The sequence below is a fragment of the Hyaena hyaena genome, unplaced genomic scaffold, assembly GCF_003009895.1.
Source record: "Hyaena hyaena isolate Hyena2069 unplaced genomic scaffold, ASM300989v1 scaffold_28, whole genome shotgun sequence".
In the NCBI taxonomy this organism is placed as follows: Eukaryota; Metazoa; Chordata; class Mammalia; order Carnivora; family Hyaenidae; genus Hyaena; species Hyaena hyaena.
Window position 1 is genome coordinate 2,258,971 of NW_024080660.1, and position 16,186 is coordinate 2,275,156.

A 16,186-nucleotide genomic window follows, 5' to 3' on the forward strand; every position below is an offset into this window, starting at 1 on the left:
CCACAGGGTCCTCCTCAGCCACTGTGTGCTGCCCCGTCGGGGTGCGGGCGCTGTGGCCACACTGACGTGCTTCTATAGGAGGCTGCACCTCAGACCAGAGTTGCTGAGTTTTCTCTGCTTCTTTGCTCCCAGCTTCTTCCCCTCCACCGTAGGAGGGAGGTAGAAGAGAAGGCAGTGAGGGACTTTGGGAGGAGAGAAAAACTGGGAGGGGGAACAGAAAATAGGGTGGGGTTGAGGGCCCCCAGGAGAAAGCAGTCTGTCCCAAGCACTTTAGGACTCAGCTGCACACCATGTGACACGGTCTTATAAGCTCCTGTCTGACTCCCTGATTAGACTGCATCGTATTGGATGGCAAAGTGCCTGATGCTGAACACCAACTGTCCCTGGTTGGGGGGGGGGGGGCCTGGGGGGGAGGGGGGAGACACAGAGAAAGCCTGGACACATCAGAGCAGAAGGCCCTGAAATGCAGTTAGGATCCCAAATGGAAGAGGAGGCAGAGCTCTCCCTGGCCAACCTGGGTTCCTAGAAAAGTACATGGGGTCAGAGGTTCAGAGAGGGCCTTTCTCAGGCCTGGCTGGAGAAGGGGAACAGAGGTAGGCTCTCTGCTCCATCAGGAGCCTTCCCAGGACGAGGTTAGACTCTGGTGCTCACTCCCCCATGCCCCGCCCCCAAGGGGAATGGATATCATGTCCTCTTCTAAATTATGTTTATCAGGAGTCAGAGGTTGGTGCCATAATGACTCTCAAACTGGCAGGCTGGAGACTAGCTCTGAGCTCCCCCCAAGCCCACCACGAGGGGCTGCTGCTGAGGTCAAGACAAGGCTCACCTATGGCTCTTTTCAGTCTGGGTCCCTCACACTGGAGCAGCGGTCTCTGCAGACAGGCAGGGGAATGGAGCCAAGCTATGGATGAGTGAGGCTGGGATCTGGGAAGGCAGGGCGGCTCCCATTTGTGGGTCTTTCTGGTAATAGGAGCCCCTCAGGCCCCTGGGAGGTTAGCAGCAATAGAAGAGAATGGGATGGGGGGCAGGGGCGGCGGAGGTTGATGTGAAGTATGGACAGGTACGGAGGTATGGGGTGGAAGGAATACTGGCTGCCTCTGAGGTCTCCAGGCTTCGGGTACACACTCTGGATGGACCATGGGAAGACAGGGCCCAAATGGGAGACCGAGCCTGGTTCTAGCTCTGCACTGGGGCTTGGCTCAGCGTGGGAGAGACCACAGAAAGCAAAAGGCTACATGAAGGAAGCACAGCCAGCCCCATGTGGTCTAAGAAGAGAAGAGGGACTTGATCCCATCTTTATCCACCATCCGCCCTGCCCCTCAAAGCCCTGGGATGCTGACCAGGAAGGACCCTGGGATTCCCGCCGCAGGGTCGTGGTTGAGCTGCAGCTGCAGCACTGGCCTCCAGGTGGCGCCAATCCGCTTTCAGGAAGCCTCTTGACAACCGGCGGGGCTCAGTCTCCCACCTGTCTACCTAACTCCGTCATGGGACACGATCAAGGTGATCCCAGGGCCTTAGACCTGACTGGGGCTGCATGCATGCAAAGTACACCCAGTGGGTGGGAATCTGCACCCGTTTCTTTGATGGCAGGGCGTGGCTCCTCAGTGAGCAGACCCCTCTTAGTTGCCTACCACCCCCATCTCTCCATAGAGTGGAAACTTGATCCTTTTCAGGACAACTCCTCACTGCCCTCCTCCAGGAAACAGGGTGACAAGGACAGACTCTACTAAATTCCAGTTCTGGGGCTTCCCCCTCCCCTCGCCATATGACCTTGAACAAATCACTTCCCCCTTGGGTCTCGTGTGGAAAATGTGGTAGAGGGGATGGGGACCTATGGGAACTTTTAAGGTTGCTTGCATAGGGCCTCCTCCAAGTCCCATGTGACCCAGTGGCTGACCCTGCGGCAAGAGGGTCCCCAGCCCGCAGGCTTGGGCCCTGGGACATCACATCTTTCCAAACAAGTGCAAGTGCAGGTCCCTGACATGCACTCTCTGCTCACTCTCTTAGGGTTTCTTTGCTTTTTTTTTTTTTTTTCTTTCCTGGATGAAATTCCTGCCAGCTCGGAAGGAAGGAGGGAAGGGGAGCGAGCCACAGCGCAGAAAGTTTCCTTGACTCCTCCTCCGCCTGTGTCTCCCTCCCTTGCCAAGCCCAGCCTGTGAAACTGAATAACGAAGATCACTCAACAATGCCTGCCCCTCTCTGACTGCACCGTCCCCGCGCTCCCCGCCGCCGCCGCCGCCGCCACCCAGCAGAGTCCGCGGGGCGGTCCTCACCGACGGCACAGCCCGCCGGCCCGGCCGCGGGACCCAGAGGCGAGAAGCGGCCCAGGTGCGCTCGCCCGTCCGCCCGCCAGGTGCCCCGGCCGCCTGCCGCCGAGATGCCCAGCCCGCCCGGACTCCGGGCGCTGTGGCTTTGCGCTGCGCTGTGCGCCTCCCGATGCGCCGGCGTCGTCCCCCAGCCTGGCCCGGCGACCGCCGCCTGCCCGGCCGCCTGCCACTGCCAGGAGGACCGCATCATGCTGTCTGCCGACTGCTCTGAGCTCGGGCTCTCCGCCGTGCCAGGGGATCTGGATCCCCTGACGGCTTACCTGTGAGTACTGGCCCGCGCGTCCCTCCCAGCTCCTCCTCGAGGGCCCGCTAGCGCCCTGCCGGGCCTCCGTGTAGGGCACCTGCCAGGCTGGTGGCGGGAGGTGCGGGCATCCGGGGAGGGCTCGTCCCCTAACAAGTGGACTGCTGCGGGACCGCGGGGGGGGGGGGGGGGGCGGCGCGGCCGTGGGAGGGGGCCAGTGTGAGACTGCAGATCAGAGCCGTGGGGAGGCTGGGCTTCCCTTGCTTTCTCAGTGGCTCCTGTCTGTGGGTTCACTGTGGGACTCAGGCTTGGTAAGAGGTGGGCCTCTGGACCCTGGAGCTGGAGGGCCCCGGGGCTGGCTGGCCCTCCCCCTTGCTGCTTTCTCCTCCAGCACAGCTGTGCCCAGGACGGTGGCTGAGGACACAGCTGCTGAATTGCGGTGGCGGAGAGGGGAGGGGCTCCAGCGGGAGATCCTCTCTCCTCTGCCTGGGCAGGGAGAGCAGAGCTGTCACCGTGAGGCTGGGTGGCCTTGGTGGGGGCATCCCAGAAGCTGGGAGAGGGGCCTTGCTCACTCTTGGCTCCTCCCAAGGGGACCCTGCCAGCACCATCTCCCTCTGCCGAGGCCTCCTGGCTCCCCAGGGGCCTCCCTGAAGTCATGTCCCAAGAGGCCGTGTTGGAGACACTAATTTGTGGGCAGGCGCCGAGGCTGAAAACCAGAGAACCATTTTTAGAGCTGAGTTGGGGTGAGATGGCGCGTGAAGGGGACCCTGTTGGGGGCAGCTGTCCTGAGGAAGGCTCAGAGGAGCTTCCCCTCAGAGCCTGAGGGCTGGGGGCACTCACTGCTCCCACCTGGGCAGGAGGAGGGAGTGACAGCACATTCCAGACCACCTAACCCCACCCCCATCCCTGCTCTGGGGAAAGGAAACCTGCTCCCCCAACCCCAGCCCTGCCCAGGCTCTTCCCCTTTTCTCAAGGAGTTCAGGTGGGAAAGTCTGGGAACATCTGTTCCAGGGAGAGGCTGTGGGGCTCCAGGACCTGGGTGCTCTGAGGAAGAAGGGTCTGGACTAGTTTTCACGGGGGTCCAGCAAATGTTTGTTGAGCTAAGTGGGATCCGGGCAGTCAGTTGTGGTGGTGTCCTGGCGGCATGTGGAGGGTCCAAATTGCTACCCTTCATCGGGCTCCCCTCCCAGTTCTCCTGTCCTTAGTTGGATGCCCCTTTCTACTTGAAGAGACATAGGCTGGGGACCAGTGCAGGGAGGGAGAGGAGAAAATAGTGTCCATATTCTAGAAGGGCAAACTGAGTCCTTCACAGCCCCAGGGGGTGAAGGCAGGGACAAATACTCGGAGCACCTGGGAGGCTGTGAGGGTGTCCCCAAAGCTGGCAGAGGAGAGCTGGTTCTGGCCCCCATGCATGCTATAGCTCCACCTTGAGCCATTTTACACATTGGGGGTATATGACATTGTTTTATTTGAAGGCAGCATTCTGTGGCTAGAAAGAGTTTGGGAATGGCATCTGTAGGGTCTTTCTCTGGGGGAGCAGAAGGAAGGTCCCTTTCTTGGGTTGAAGGAGCCTTTCAGAGATTGGTTGCTCCAACTTCCTTCCAGACGGACCCTTTTTCTGGAAGAACTTGGGGAAGGAGCGGTACAAGGTCACCTTTGGAATCCAAGCACTCCACCATCCATGCTGACGGAAGATTTTCCACCATCTTGTCACAGTTCCCTGCAGCTGTGAAGGCTGCATTTGGATTCAGTGGAGGTGCTACTTTCTAAACTTGTCTTGCATCTCTGGGGAAATGGAGAAAGCGTCTCTATCCCAAGACTCAGATTGTACTTCAGAGACTGGGAGAGAGGAGGGGAAGGAGATGGAGGAGGATCCTGAGGCAATGTGGGCGATTTAGCAGTGGACTCTGGAATATTGGAGGCACGTGGGAGAGAGCCATGTCCCCTGCCCTGGGTGGCAGAAGGGTCCCATGTGGATGGTGGATGAAGGGGTCTCTGCTGGGGGCATCTGGGCTGAGGGTGGCTCAGAGGAGAAGCCTTCTTTCTTTGCATCTTAGGAGAGCAGGCTGGTCACAAATGGTATTGAACGTGGAGCAGGCCTGAGGGCTGTCATTGAGAAGACCAGGGTCAGAGGCATTGTGGAGCTCCTTTCCTTCTTAGCAATGACAGGAAATGCCCAATCTGACCTTGCCTCAAGGAGCCCAGCTCTAGCCGAGGCTGGTGCAGATTTGCATTTGATGATGGAACCAGCAGTGCCTCTCTCTGTCTGGGCCCCCAAACTCTGGTTCCTTCCCAGCTCTGCCACCCACTGAGTCACTGAGCTCCTCTAAGCCTCCGGTTCGTCATTTGTATATGGAAGGAAATGGGTGGGTAACAGGGAGGGTTAAATGAGATAATATGTCTGTATAAAGTCCCCAGCGCAGTGCCTGACGTACGGCAGTGGGGGTGGGGGGACGTAGAAGTAGTGGCTGTTATTATAATTCCTGCTGTTGGGTGGAGATGGACGCAAGCTTCCAGGACCCTTCACACAGGAGGGAAATTGAGTCCAGGGATGAGTATGGAACTCAAGGGGATGGTCTGTGACAGGAAGAAGAGAAATGTCTGCTAAGGAGTCAACTGTGGGTGCTGGTCTTGGTCAAAGCCTGGGTGTTCTGGGAGCCTGGGATCCAACCAGTTGGTTGACAGTGGGGATGGGGGTGGGAGGGGAGTGGACACTTAAGTCTTCCTAACACAGGGTCAAGAAGAAGAAATGTAAGATTAAAGCACCGGGTGTACAGAGCAGGTCAGAGTGGTCTTGAAGATCCTTAGAAGGAGCTGTAGATTGAACCCTAGGAGGCACGAAGGAACTATGGGCTCCAGAGGATACCTGCGGGTCCTCAACCTGCCCCAGTAAAAACTACTTCACACCTGCTTCCCCATCTTGGAAAGGTGAGAGTCTCTCCTTCTAGCCAGTTACCTTTCATGGTGCACACACCTCCACCTTCCTCCATCTTGGTTCTTGGGAACACCAGAAAGTCTTCTTTACACCCAACTGCTATCCTTTGCTTTGGAGGCACCCAAGTTCAAAAATTATGAGTCTTTTGGGGCCCAATGCCAGCCTTGTTTGCTCAGGGTTGGGAGGACAGACTTCAAGTGCCCACAGTCTTTCAGGCATCTCTCATTTAAAAAACAAAATCTCCTTCCGAACTGAATCTCCATGAGCCTCACTGGGATTTGGACCTCCTCCCTGGGTAGGGCCTGTTCTGGGAACCCATCTGGAGGAGAGGGAGCTCTGCAGCATTGCAGTCTGATGGTGATGTGAAGACATGATGCCTCTTGCTGTGTCCCACCCCACACACGCACAGCGAAGGGGCAGGAGTGTCCAGACAGCAAATACTTGTCCCAGAGCAGGAGAATCTGAGTAGTTACTCTGAGCGCCTCCTTTGGCTCCCAAAGTCAAGCAGTATCAGGGGCCCATGGTGGGAGAAAAACTGTCTTGGGAGACTGTAAAAGGCCCTACACATGCAGTTACCCCTGAGCACCCCTTCCCATTTCCCACTGTCCCCAGGGCTAAGGGAGGGCCTGCCCCTCCGTGCAGCCTTAGACCGATTATTAGCCTCTTGGGACTTCACTCCCCTGAAGACTGCCCGTGTTAACCACTATGCTTGTTTGAAAGGTCAGATAGTGTGTGTGTGTGTGTGTGTGTGTGTGTGTGTGTGTGTGTGTGTGTGTGTATTCTCGATAATTTGCATCTTCTTCATCGCTGCCTGGGGGGGCGGGGTATTCATGACCAGATGGAGGCAGGCTGCTGGGGGAGGACAGAGGGGTTGAGAGCATAGGCATTGGCTCCAAGAGAGCAGGGGAAGAGTCATCACTAGGCTGTGTGAACCTGGGCCAGTTGATCCGTGACTTAGTTTCCTCATCTGTAAATGGAGCTAACCTCATAGGGCTGCTCCGTTGATTCACCTAAGTAATGTTTGTAAAGGGTTTGGCACAGTGTATGGCCTGTGGGAAGAGCTCAATTAGTGTTAGCCAGTGTTGTTATTAGGGTGGCCAGGGTCAAGAAGTGTTAGCCATGGAAGTCTTCCTGGAGGAGGGAGTCCTGGAGCTAGCCTTGGGAGGAGAGGGAGCACTGTTCTGTGAAGGAGTGGAATGGCATGCGTGGTGCGTGGGTGCATGTGTGGGTGTGTGGGGGGGCATGAGAAGGAAGAGTGGTTGGCAAGGAGACAGAAGTCGCAATACTGGGAATCCAGAGGAGCTGTAGTTTGATGCTGGCTGGTGCAGTCTTAGAGTGTCCGGGTGGGAGCAGGGGAACAGATGAAAGACCCCAGGTGATTCCCAATGTGTCCAAATGGGCCTTGCAGGGCCAATCACACGAGGACGCAGGACAATGTGCAGCCTCAGGGAGGAGAGCCAGCCTTGGGCAGGTGCAATGTACCAGGTGTCATTTCTCACCTCCCCGAGGTCGGGCCTTGGAGCCGGAAGGGAAACTAGAAAGTTTCCCTTTCTAGGAGATTCCAAGAGCCTGAGCTGTCCTTGCCTTCCTGAAATTTGGGATTTGTGAGTTCTAATCCTCAATCCCTCAGTTGCTGTGAATGCTAGCTCCCAGACTCTTCCGGACCTCAAGGTCGACGTGTTTCATTGAAAGCCTAGCATAGGCGAGGCTGGGAGAAATCAACTCTGAGCCTGCTCTCCTGATGGGAGGGAGAAAGCCCCAAAGGAGAGCCACTTGGCGGAGATGGGCTGTAGGGGAAAGGGACAGGGAACCGGGGAAGGATCTGGGCAGCACCCAGACCAGGGTAGAGAGGAGAAGGGCAAAGCAGGGGAGAGTGATTCCAGGAAACCGGCTGCCAGCCTTCCTCCAAAGCGGAGCCTGGGGGGACGGGCCCATCAGAGGGCAGTCCTGGGGGGTTGCCGGAGGAGGGTGAGTGTGTGAAGGAGCCAACACCCCAGTTCAAAGGAAAGGCAGGAAACAACCCTAGGCAAAAGAAAAAGGAAACCTCTCTGCTCTGGCAGCAGCGGGCGCTGGGCGCGGCCCGGGAGGGGCGGCTGTCGGAGAAGAAGGCCTGGCTCAGAGCAGAGCTGGCCCCCCGCCTGCGCCCCGCTCCACCCCGCCTTCCCCCTCGCCGTGGGCTCTCAACCCTGATGGCCCCACACGTGCCGCAGCCCGCTTCCCACACTGACCCGTGCCCACCAGGCAGAGAGGCGGTCGGGGCACAGGATAGGGTGCTCCATGGGGAGGGCGGGGCTGGCTCTGTGTGTGGGCTCCAGTCCCCTCCCCGCCTTCTATGGGCTGTGCATCTTCGGACAAGTCACTTCACCTCTCCCCCGTGTGTTTCTTCATCTTGAAAATGGAAGAATGAACAGTATTTGCTTGGAAGGGTTCGGGTGGAGCATGGGGGAGGGTCCAAGGAGAGCAAGAAAGTGAAGCACGGTGTCTTTCATGTTAGCCCCGCTTTCAAATGTTGATGATTTGTACTGTTTTTCCTCAATCTCTTCACCTACAAATGATTTCCTGAGGCCCAGAAAGTGAATCTGAGAGCCACCCGTGACAGGGTGGGGATTTAAGGTGCTAGTGTGATCGTCTACAGCTCCATCAGATGGCCAGCCCACCTCCCTCCCTCCTTCCCTCCCTCCCTTGCTGCTTCTGTATTAATGGAGCCCCCTCCCTTTGACTTGCAGGGAAAGGGGCCTTTCACAGAACCCCATCTGTTCTTGGGCTCCTAGCCCCGGGGTGATGGAGGAAGTGATCTCCCTCACAGGTCGCCCAAGGAGATGGGCCCTGGCCTGGCACCTGGTGGGAGACTCTCCAGAGGGGAGAAGTCATTCCTCTCCTGACTTCCAGGTGATTCCAGCTGGAGAGCCCAACTTCTCCCCGGAAATGGGAGTTCTGGGAAATTAGAGCCTTCTCTGGTATAGCCCCAGGAAAGGTAGGGATGTCTGCCCTGCCACATGCCCTAAGGGGCTGGTGCGGATTCTCCTCAGAGTTCTGGGCCCTAATGGGCTGTGTGACCTTAGGCTAGTAACTCACTCTCTTGGGTGCAGGGCCAAGGACAAGGAGTCCTGCTGGCTTTGGGAAGGTACAAGAGCCGGGGGTGGGGGAGAAATTTCCAACCCTCTTCCTCATGTTGGAAGTGACTTCTTGCAGCCAAACTGAAATGGACACACTGACCCAGGGGCTCTCAGAATTTGGGAGCCCCTTCGTGAGAACTAGTTCTTTGCTTAAAAAGTAGGGTGGTCCCTAATTTCTGATGACAGTTGAGGTCTTTCCTTCTGCCCTTCAGACATGGGAGAACAGGTCTCAGGAGGAGAAAATCACCCAAGAGGCCAAACTTGGGCAGGGAGTAGAGTTATTTTGGAAGCAGCAAAAGGACATGGTGGGGGGGGGGGTAGAGAGCTATGGGGTTGGCAGGGTGCCCCCCCGGAGCCGTGCCAGAGCAGGCCACGGGCGGGCTGGCAGCAGGCAGGTGGGGGCTGGGCCCGCTGCTCAGCGACGGGCACCTCCAGAGCTGAGGGTTTTCTTTGTGCCACTGTCTTCTTTCTCCTCCAGAGCCACTAAGAAGTCCTCTGTCTCTTGAATTCCTCAGGACCTGGGGGCTCCGGCCCCTTCTGATTAATTGGGTGACATACAGAACCTAAGATTGAGGCCAGGAAAGCACCTTGTGCCCAGTTTTCTGCCTCTCCTGTCTGCTGGTGGGGATGCCTTCTCGGTCAATGTTTTCATTCCCTGGACTGTAGCTTTTCTTCCGGGAAGAAACCAGATTGTCAGGAAGCTCATTCCTGGGGCCCAGGAGGACATATCTAGTAAATTGCCATTGTGCTGGTGTCTCTGTCTCACTGATCATGGGAACAGCTGACACGTACTGCATTTGTTAGAGTGCTCCTCCGGCCTTATCTCTTAGAAACCCTGGGAGAGAGGTCTAGTGTTATCCCCATCTTACGGATGAAAAAAATGAAGCTTTTAGGTGGTGTCGGGATTTCAACCCAGGCAGTCTTCGCCCTGACCATTGTACTGCCCTGCCTCTCAGGGGATCAGAGCTGGGGGTTGCTGAGCCCCGAGGGGATGGGCAAGACTCTGGGCATTTTAAACTCACAGGCTGAGCAGGCCCTCAAAGCCTATTTCCAGTTTCCTGTGTTTCTCAAGTGCCAGTGGCTTCGTTCCCCTCCCACTGGCCAGCAGTGTCTCTGGAAGCTCCTCTCTGGGCTGCTTGAAGGGAAGATGTGGGGTCCCTGTGAGGCAGTCAGGATGGGGATAGGGATGTGACGGGAGACAGGATACGTTGGCTCACTGCACCAGATGGTCATGGGGAGCGTCCCCCAAGGACCAACAGTGAGGTCAAGAGCACTCCCAGGACAGGGAAGACTGGGCTGGCTGGGGGAGGCCCCAGGGAGGGAGGAGTGGCCCATCCTGAGTCCTGAGAGACCAGGGGGTTCAGCCAGGGAGTGAAACAGGGAAGGCCCTCCAGGAGAAGGGAAAGCATGGGCCTCGAATGCAGGATACTGTGGCTTCTGTTACTTCTTCACGACAGCCTTTTCTGTCTTACTCCTCTAGGCAGGATAGTCCAGAGCAGGGCTCTCAGCCTTTTTCTCCTTGGGCCACACTTAAACACACACACACACACACACACACATACACACACACACACACACACACACACACACACACACACACACACACCACAATAAGCCCACAACTGACTCAAGGTGTTTAGCAGCTGGGATAAATCAACTCGGCTGCTCCGAGCCAAAGGGATCTGGCCAACCCCAGGCAGCATCTGGCCCCCCAGGGGCCGAGACCCTCTCGGCACACCTGGAAACACTGCTGTGGAGGACGAAGCTCATGTTTGCAGCCGGAGTACACCGGTTCAAATCTCATCTCCGGTGCTAACTCGCTGGATGGCCCAGCCCGATGGATTCTTCACCTTGCTCAGCCTCTACTTCCTTAGCGGCAAAATGGGCATAAGAATACCAAGCTCTTTGAAGGAAGTTTATAATCTGGCAGAGTGCTTGGCGCACAGCAACAAGACATGAGAGCTGTTGTTATTACCCACTCTGATCTCCCTTAGGAGAAGCTCCTGGAAGGAGCAGCTGAGGCAGGCACAAAGTGGCTCTGAGGTATCTCACCTAGGCAATCTGTCATCCTAGGGCTGTGCTGGGAATGAGACCCAGAAGGTTGGTTCTAGAACACAGTTCTCTTCATCCTCTCCTCCACTGTACCCTCCCCTTTGCCCTTGGAGGTGCTGGAGGAGGTGGAGTGTCCCTGAGAGTGTCCAGACAGGCGTATGGGGGGAGAGTGCTGAGTGCCTTCCATTGTACGGTGTCAGGGATTTGGACATGGTCCCTAGGCTTCAAGCCAAGGCAGAAGGACCCCTGAAGGGGGGCGAGGGCAGCAGTGGTGGTGCACACGGGGTGCCATCACCGCCCCCATCTATCACCCCAGCCCAATACATTGCTGGGGTCACCGCAGGGCAGGGAGGAGGTGCGCGTTTAAGTGGCCTACAGACGACCAAGAATGTCGAGGTTTATTCCACTTGCCCGTGTGATTTGCAAGTCTGAATTGTCCCCGACCTGAGTTACCATTGATTCCTGGGAAACAGGCCAAAGGCAGCAGCCGCTCAGGGGCTTTTAACACCTCCTGTAGGAAGGAAGCCTTCCCAGGTTGATCCAGCCTAAGGATTCTTTTCCCCAGGTCTCTGGTCTCTCCCAAGTTGCTTCATGTTCTTTTGCGTAGAGGACTGTGCACAGCAGTGGGGCAGCTCTGTGGGTAGAGTGCGTTGAAACCCCGTCTAAGCACCGTTGCCATAGAGCACTGTTCCGATTCTGGTAATACTTCTCACCCCAGCTTGTGTTGCGGTCTCCCTGTTAATGGTCAGTGATCATGCCGCTCAAACTCTCAAGCCGTGTGGGGAGCAAACCATTCATTTGTTCATTTAGCAGACGTGGGCTGAATGTCTGCTGCCTGAGAGAGCTCCCTGCTGAAGGCTTGCTCATGTCTCCACGCTTGTGGGACTGGTTCCTCCTTCCTCCCCTTTCAGACAGCAGGGTGTAGGGGGGCAGGGGGTGGACACCCAGAGAAGAGGTAGGGCCAAGATTGGAGGTAGGCTTGGGGGCTCCAAAGCCCACGCTCTTTCCTCTGCCCTGGGGGCTCAGAGAAGGGGATAAGACAGGCACACAAATAACTGTGACACATTTCAGGGAGTGAGGCGTGCACCAGACGGGTCCAGATAAGGAACAGTGGGCAGGCGCACAGAGGAAGGAAACTGATGCCATCGAACGCAGAAACCCCTGGAGAGGCAGTTGTGCAAGGGGAAAACCACAGGAGTGGGCGTTAAAAGCCCTAGATTGACACTCATTTGCAAAACAGAATATAATCATCTCTCCCCGATGAAGTGGTTGTATTAACCAAGGTCCTGCCTGGAAGAGTGCTTAGCGCATAGAGGATATTATTACCCCTGCTGTGAAAATGTCAAGTAGGGCTGCATACCTGTGTGTGCTTATGGGGTGTGTGTGTCCACCTGTCTGTCCACCTGGCAAAGGCTGTCTGCCTCATCAGATTCAGGGTGCCTTGAGGCCAGGAGCCATGTCTCTTTGCATTAGAAGTTGGAGCTCCCAGGGGAAGAAGGGCTGTCCCTCAGGCTGCAGACTGGGAGCTTCCTGAAGGGCAGAACCTATGCCTCTGGTTCCCTTCCTCTTAGATCCACATCACATCTCCCCTTCAAATGCAAGACACATGAGCACACACAGAGACACACAGACACACACAGACACACGTGGGCGTGCGCCCTAGTACCGGCCCCTACCTGCAGGGGGTGCTCTGAACAGGACCACAAACAATACAGGACTATGCATTCAGTCTGTTTCCCTCCCCCTTAGCTCCAGATCTGGGGCAGCCCAAGAGCAGGGGTGTCCGAGGACGGAGAGGTGGATCGAGTGTCCAGGAATTGCGAGGACTGAGGCAGGAAGGGGCCGTAAACTAATCCCCTGCCTTTGTGGTGGACAGAGCCGATTAGGAGGCTGGGAGGAGACAAGAAAGGAAGGGGGCTATTGTCTCGGACAAAAGCAAGAGAGAACGAGAATTGGGACAGGGCCTGGGCCCCCCGCCCTCACTTACCTGGGGGCAGACCCAGGAGAGTCTGGAGCCAGGAGCCAGCTGGCTTCTCAGACCGGACTGGACCCCGGCTCTCCCAAACAGCAGCCCTGCACTTGTGAGCTGGGTGACTTGGGTGAACCCCTTAAACCAGGGCCCACTTTACAGACATACCCCTTCTACAGTCACACAGGCCTCCTGTCTGGGCTCACGTTTTGTTGTCACCACCTTACAATTCGTAATCATTTTGTAACAAGCAGCCTGGCATTTTTATTTTGCACTGGGTCCTGTAAACTTTTCCGCGCTGACCCTCTCTGAGCCTCCTATTTCTGGTGTGTAGGATGAGGGATTTCTTGACTGGCCTCTCTTTCCAAGTGGTCATAAATTCAAATGAGACCCCTTCTCTGTGCTCCCATCCCTAACATGCCAGATCCCGAACATACTCTGATCCCTAACATGCCAGATCCCTAACACGTCACAGTCATGATGGACGTGGGGACGAGGGCAGGAATGGGTGGGAGGAGGGGCCGTCCAAGGGACGCCACAGGGTAGGAGAGGCAGCCTCTGTCCAGATGCACTGGAGATGGCCTCGGGGCTAGAAGGGACACTGGGCATCATTGAGCTGTGGACAGTTTTTGGCTTGAGTATGGCATCTGCAGGGGGCAAGGGTTAGGGGCTGCCATGTGCCGAGGGGAGGCATAGGGTCCACCTCCATCTTGGTGTGTCTACGAATGAGTCACTTCTCAGACTCTGGTGGGCAAGGTCGTTGCTTGAAATGGGAAGGTCTCTGTGTGTGTTGTGGCCCTTTCCAGTTTTTCATGGTTTAAAATTTTTTTAATGTTTATTTTTGAGAGAGAGACAGAGCGTGAGTCGGGGAGGGGCAGAGAGAGAGAGGGAGACACAGAATCTGAAAGAGGCTCCAGGCTCTGAGCTGTAGGCATAGAGCCCGACACAGGGCTCGAACCCACAGACCGTGAGATCATGACCTGAGCCAAAGTTGAACGCTTCACCAACTGAGCCACCCAGTCGCCCCAGTTTTTCATACTTTAGTAGAGTGGCTAAGTGTATGAGCTCTGGAACTGCCTTTCTAGGGCTCAGACCCTGCCTCTGCCTTTTACTAGGCTTTGGGGGGAGGATTTACTCTTTGGTGTTTAGTTTCCTCACCTGTACATGATACAGATGATGATGACACCCATCTCACAGGGCCCTTGGGAGGGTTGAATGAGTTAATAAACGGAAAGTGCTTAGAACGATGTCTGACGCATATAGTAACCTCAGTGGGTGTGAACTATTATTATTCATTTATTCAACTGACAAACGTTTATGGAGTGTGTGCTCCCTGGCAGGACAGCTGTGCTCCACACCCGGATTAACAGTTCTCCATGTAACAGCCGCAGCGGCTGGTCCAGGGGGGAGACAAAGATTTAGTGCCACCCCGTGTGAGTCCCCCTCAGGAAATGCTCCCACCCACCTGCGATGCCCTGCTCCTACCCCCCCCCCCTCCCCCGCCAAGCTCTCTAGCCCTTCAGCTGTGGGTTTTCTTCCTACTGTGCGGTGAGGGGCTGCACATTCTGGAAGAATGGGGAGGGTCAGTAGACCCCCTCCTCCAATTTTGTCTGAAACTCCCCTGCCCCCTGTCCACCTGGAGCTGAAGTTCTGCTCTCTGTTCAGAGGAGTTGGAATCAGGAAACCTGGGCTAGAATTCTGTCTCGGCCACCAACTTGCTGAGCGCCTTTGGACAAGTCCTCTGATCTCTTCAGGCCTGTTTCCTGTTGGGCTCGCAGTCCCTGATCCTAGGACATCATAGAGACAAACGATCGTGTATAAGTAAAGAGGCAGAGGGAAGAGAGGGGGTGAAGGAGCACAAGGGAGGTCATGTTGAGCCTGCGATGAGGAAGGTGCCAGGGTCCCTGGAGATTTGCAGTTTCACTCAGTGAGACTTGAGATCCCAGGGGTTGGGACAAGGCATGGCCATCACCAGCACCTCCAGGGCTGTGTGCCCAGCCAGAACAAGGCCCCCCATTAACTATGTGCAGCCAGCGGAAAGAGGAATGCCCACCCCCCCGCCAGCCGACGCCACGCCAACCCTCGTTTCGTTGCTGACTCCCCTGATCTGAATACAGGAGCCCAGGGTGCCGCCTCCCCCTCTGCCTGCCCTGCCTCTACCTGCCAGAAAGCATTAGCCTCACCCTTCAGATTGGCATGGGGGTGCAAAGGCACCATGCTGCGGGGCCCAGGGGACCTGCTGGGGGTGGGGCTTGGGGTCAGGAAATACCTGGGCTAACCCCTAGAACCCTGGTGTGCTCAGTGCTGATGGACAGCCCCGGGGCCTCTAGGGGGGCCGGGGGTAAAGAGTGTAGTAAAAGGAAGAGGTTTAGAAACTCAGACGTTTGCCCTGGGAGCCCTCAGCCCCCAGCCCCTGACCTCGGCTAGAAACCACCCCCCATGGACAGAGCAAGTCCTTCACCACTCTACCATTTGTTCAGTGTTGCCCCTCAAGAATGTGATCACTGGGAAGTTCTTCCTGGTGTCCTTCCTCCTTCCTGCTCTACAATCCCTGAGTTTCCTTCCTGTTTTGGTCACAGGGGAGAGAGAGCCAGCAGCTATCCCTGCTCTGTTAGCCTCAAAGGTACTGGCGGGTGGGCTTGGTTTCACTCCGACTTCTGCAAGAGGAAGTGAGCATGGAGGCAACCTCAGAGGCAGGAGATACGGCGTGGTCCCCAGGGACACTGGAGGGGCTGCTGAGGCCACCAAGGGTCTCTGCCTGCCCCTCTACGGGGACCACAGCACCCAGGGCTGCATCCAGCTGGCTCAGTGCCCCTGTGGCCCGATAGTGTGGGCAGGGGGCAGAGTTGATGGGTGGAGCAAGGGATGGATTTTAGCCTCTGCTTGGCCTCTTGACCAGGCTACAACCTGTCACAATCGGACATCTCTGTAAATCAGTCTGATCAATACTCCGCAAAAAAGTGGTTGAAAAACCATTTATGAGGGGCTGCTTAAGGAAGACTTATGCCATCTAGTCCCTCGGATTTCCCAAAGCCCTTTTACTCGAAGTATGGGCTTCAGCACCGGGAGCTGCGAGAGTGTGCAAGAGCTCGGTCCCTACTCCAGACCCACGGAGTTGGAATCTGCATTTCAGAGTGTGCCAGGCATTGCCTTAAAGCTTATCCTTGCAATAAATCAGACCATCAGCTCAGTCCCTGGCCAGCTACTCTCCCCCCACCCTCCCACCCAGAATTGCTTTAACCTCATTGGTACTTAGATAAGGCACCGTTGGCTTATGTCTAGGGCAATAAGAAAGAGCCCCTAGGACATCATTGTGAGTTACTGCAAGGATGTGGTTAAGAGGTGGGTCCAGGGGGCGCCTGGGTGGCTCAGCCGGTTAGGCGAGCAGCTTCAGCTCAGGTCATGATCTCGCGGTTCGTGGGTTTGAGCCCCATATCAGGCTCTGTGCTGACAACTCAAAGCCTGGAGCCTACTTTGGATTCTGTGTCTCTCTATCTCTGCCCCTCCCCCACTACTGGCCCCCCCCTCTGTCTTTCAAAAATAAAT

The 16,186-nt window shown here is 56.3% G+C and overlaps 1 protein-coding gene across 1 annotated transcript in view; it reads left to right on the plus strand.

Annotated features, from left to right (window-relative positions):
- The first annotated feature begins 2,377 nt into the window (after positions 1 to 2,377).
- Positions 2,378 to 16,186, plus strand: part of LGR6 (leucine rich repeat containing G protein-coupled receptor 6) — a 119,962-nt gene continuing 106,153 nt past the window's right edge. Inside the window, exon 1 of the mRNA XM_039227626.1 lies at positions 2,378 to 2,589. Coding sequence (XP_039083557.1) covers positions 2,378 to 2,589 — 212 coding nt within the window. The remainder of the gene's footprint in view (positions 2,590 to 16,186) is intronic.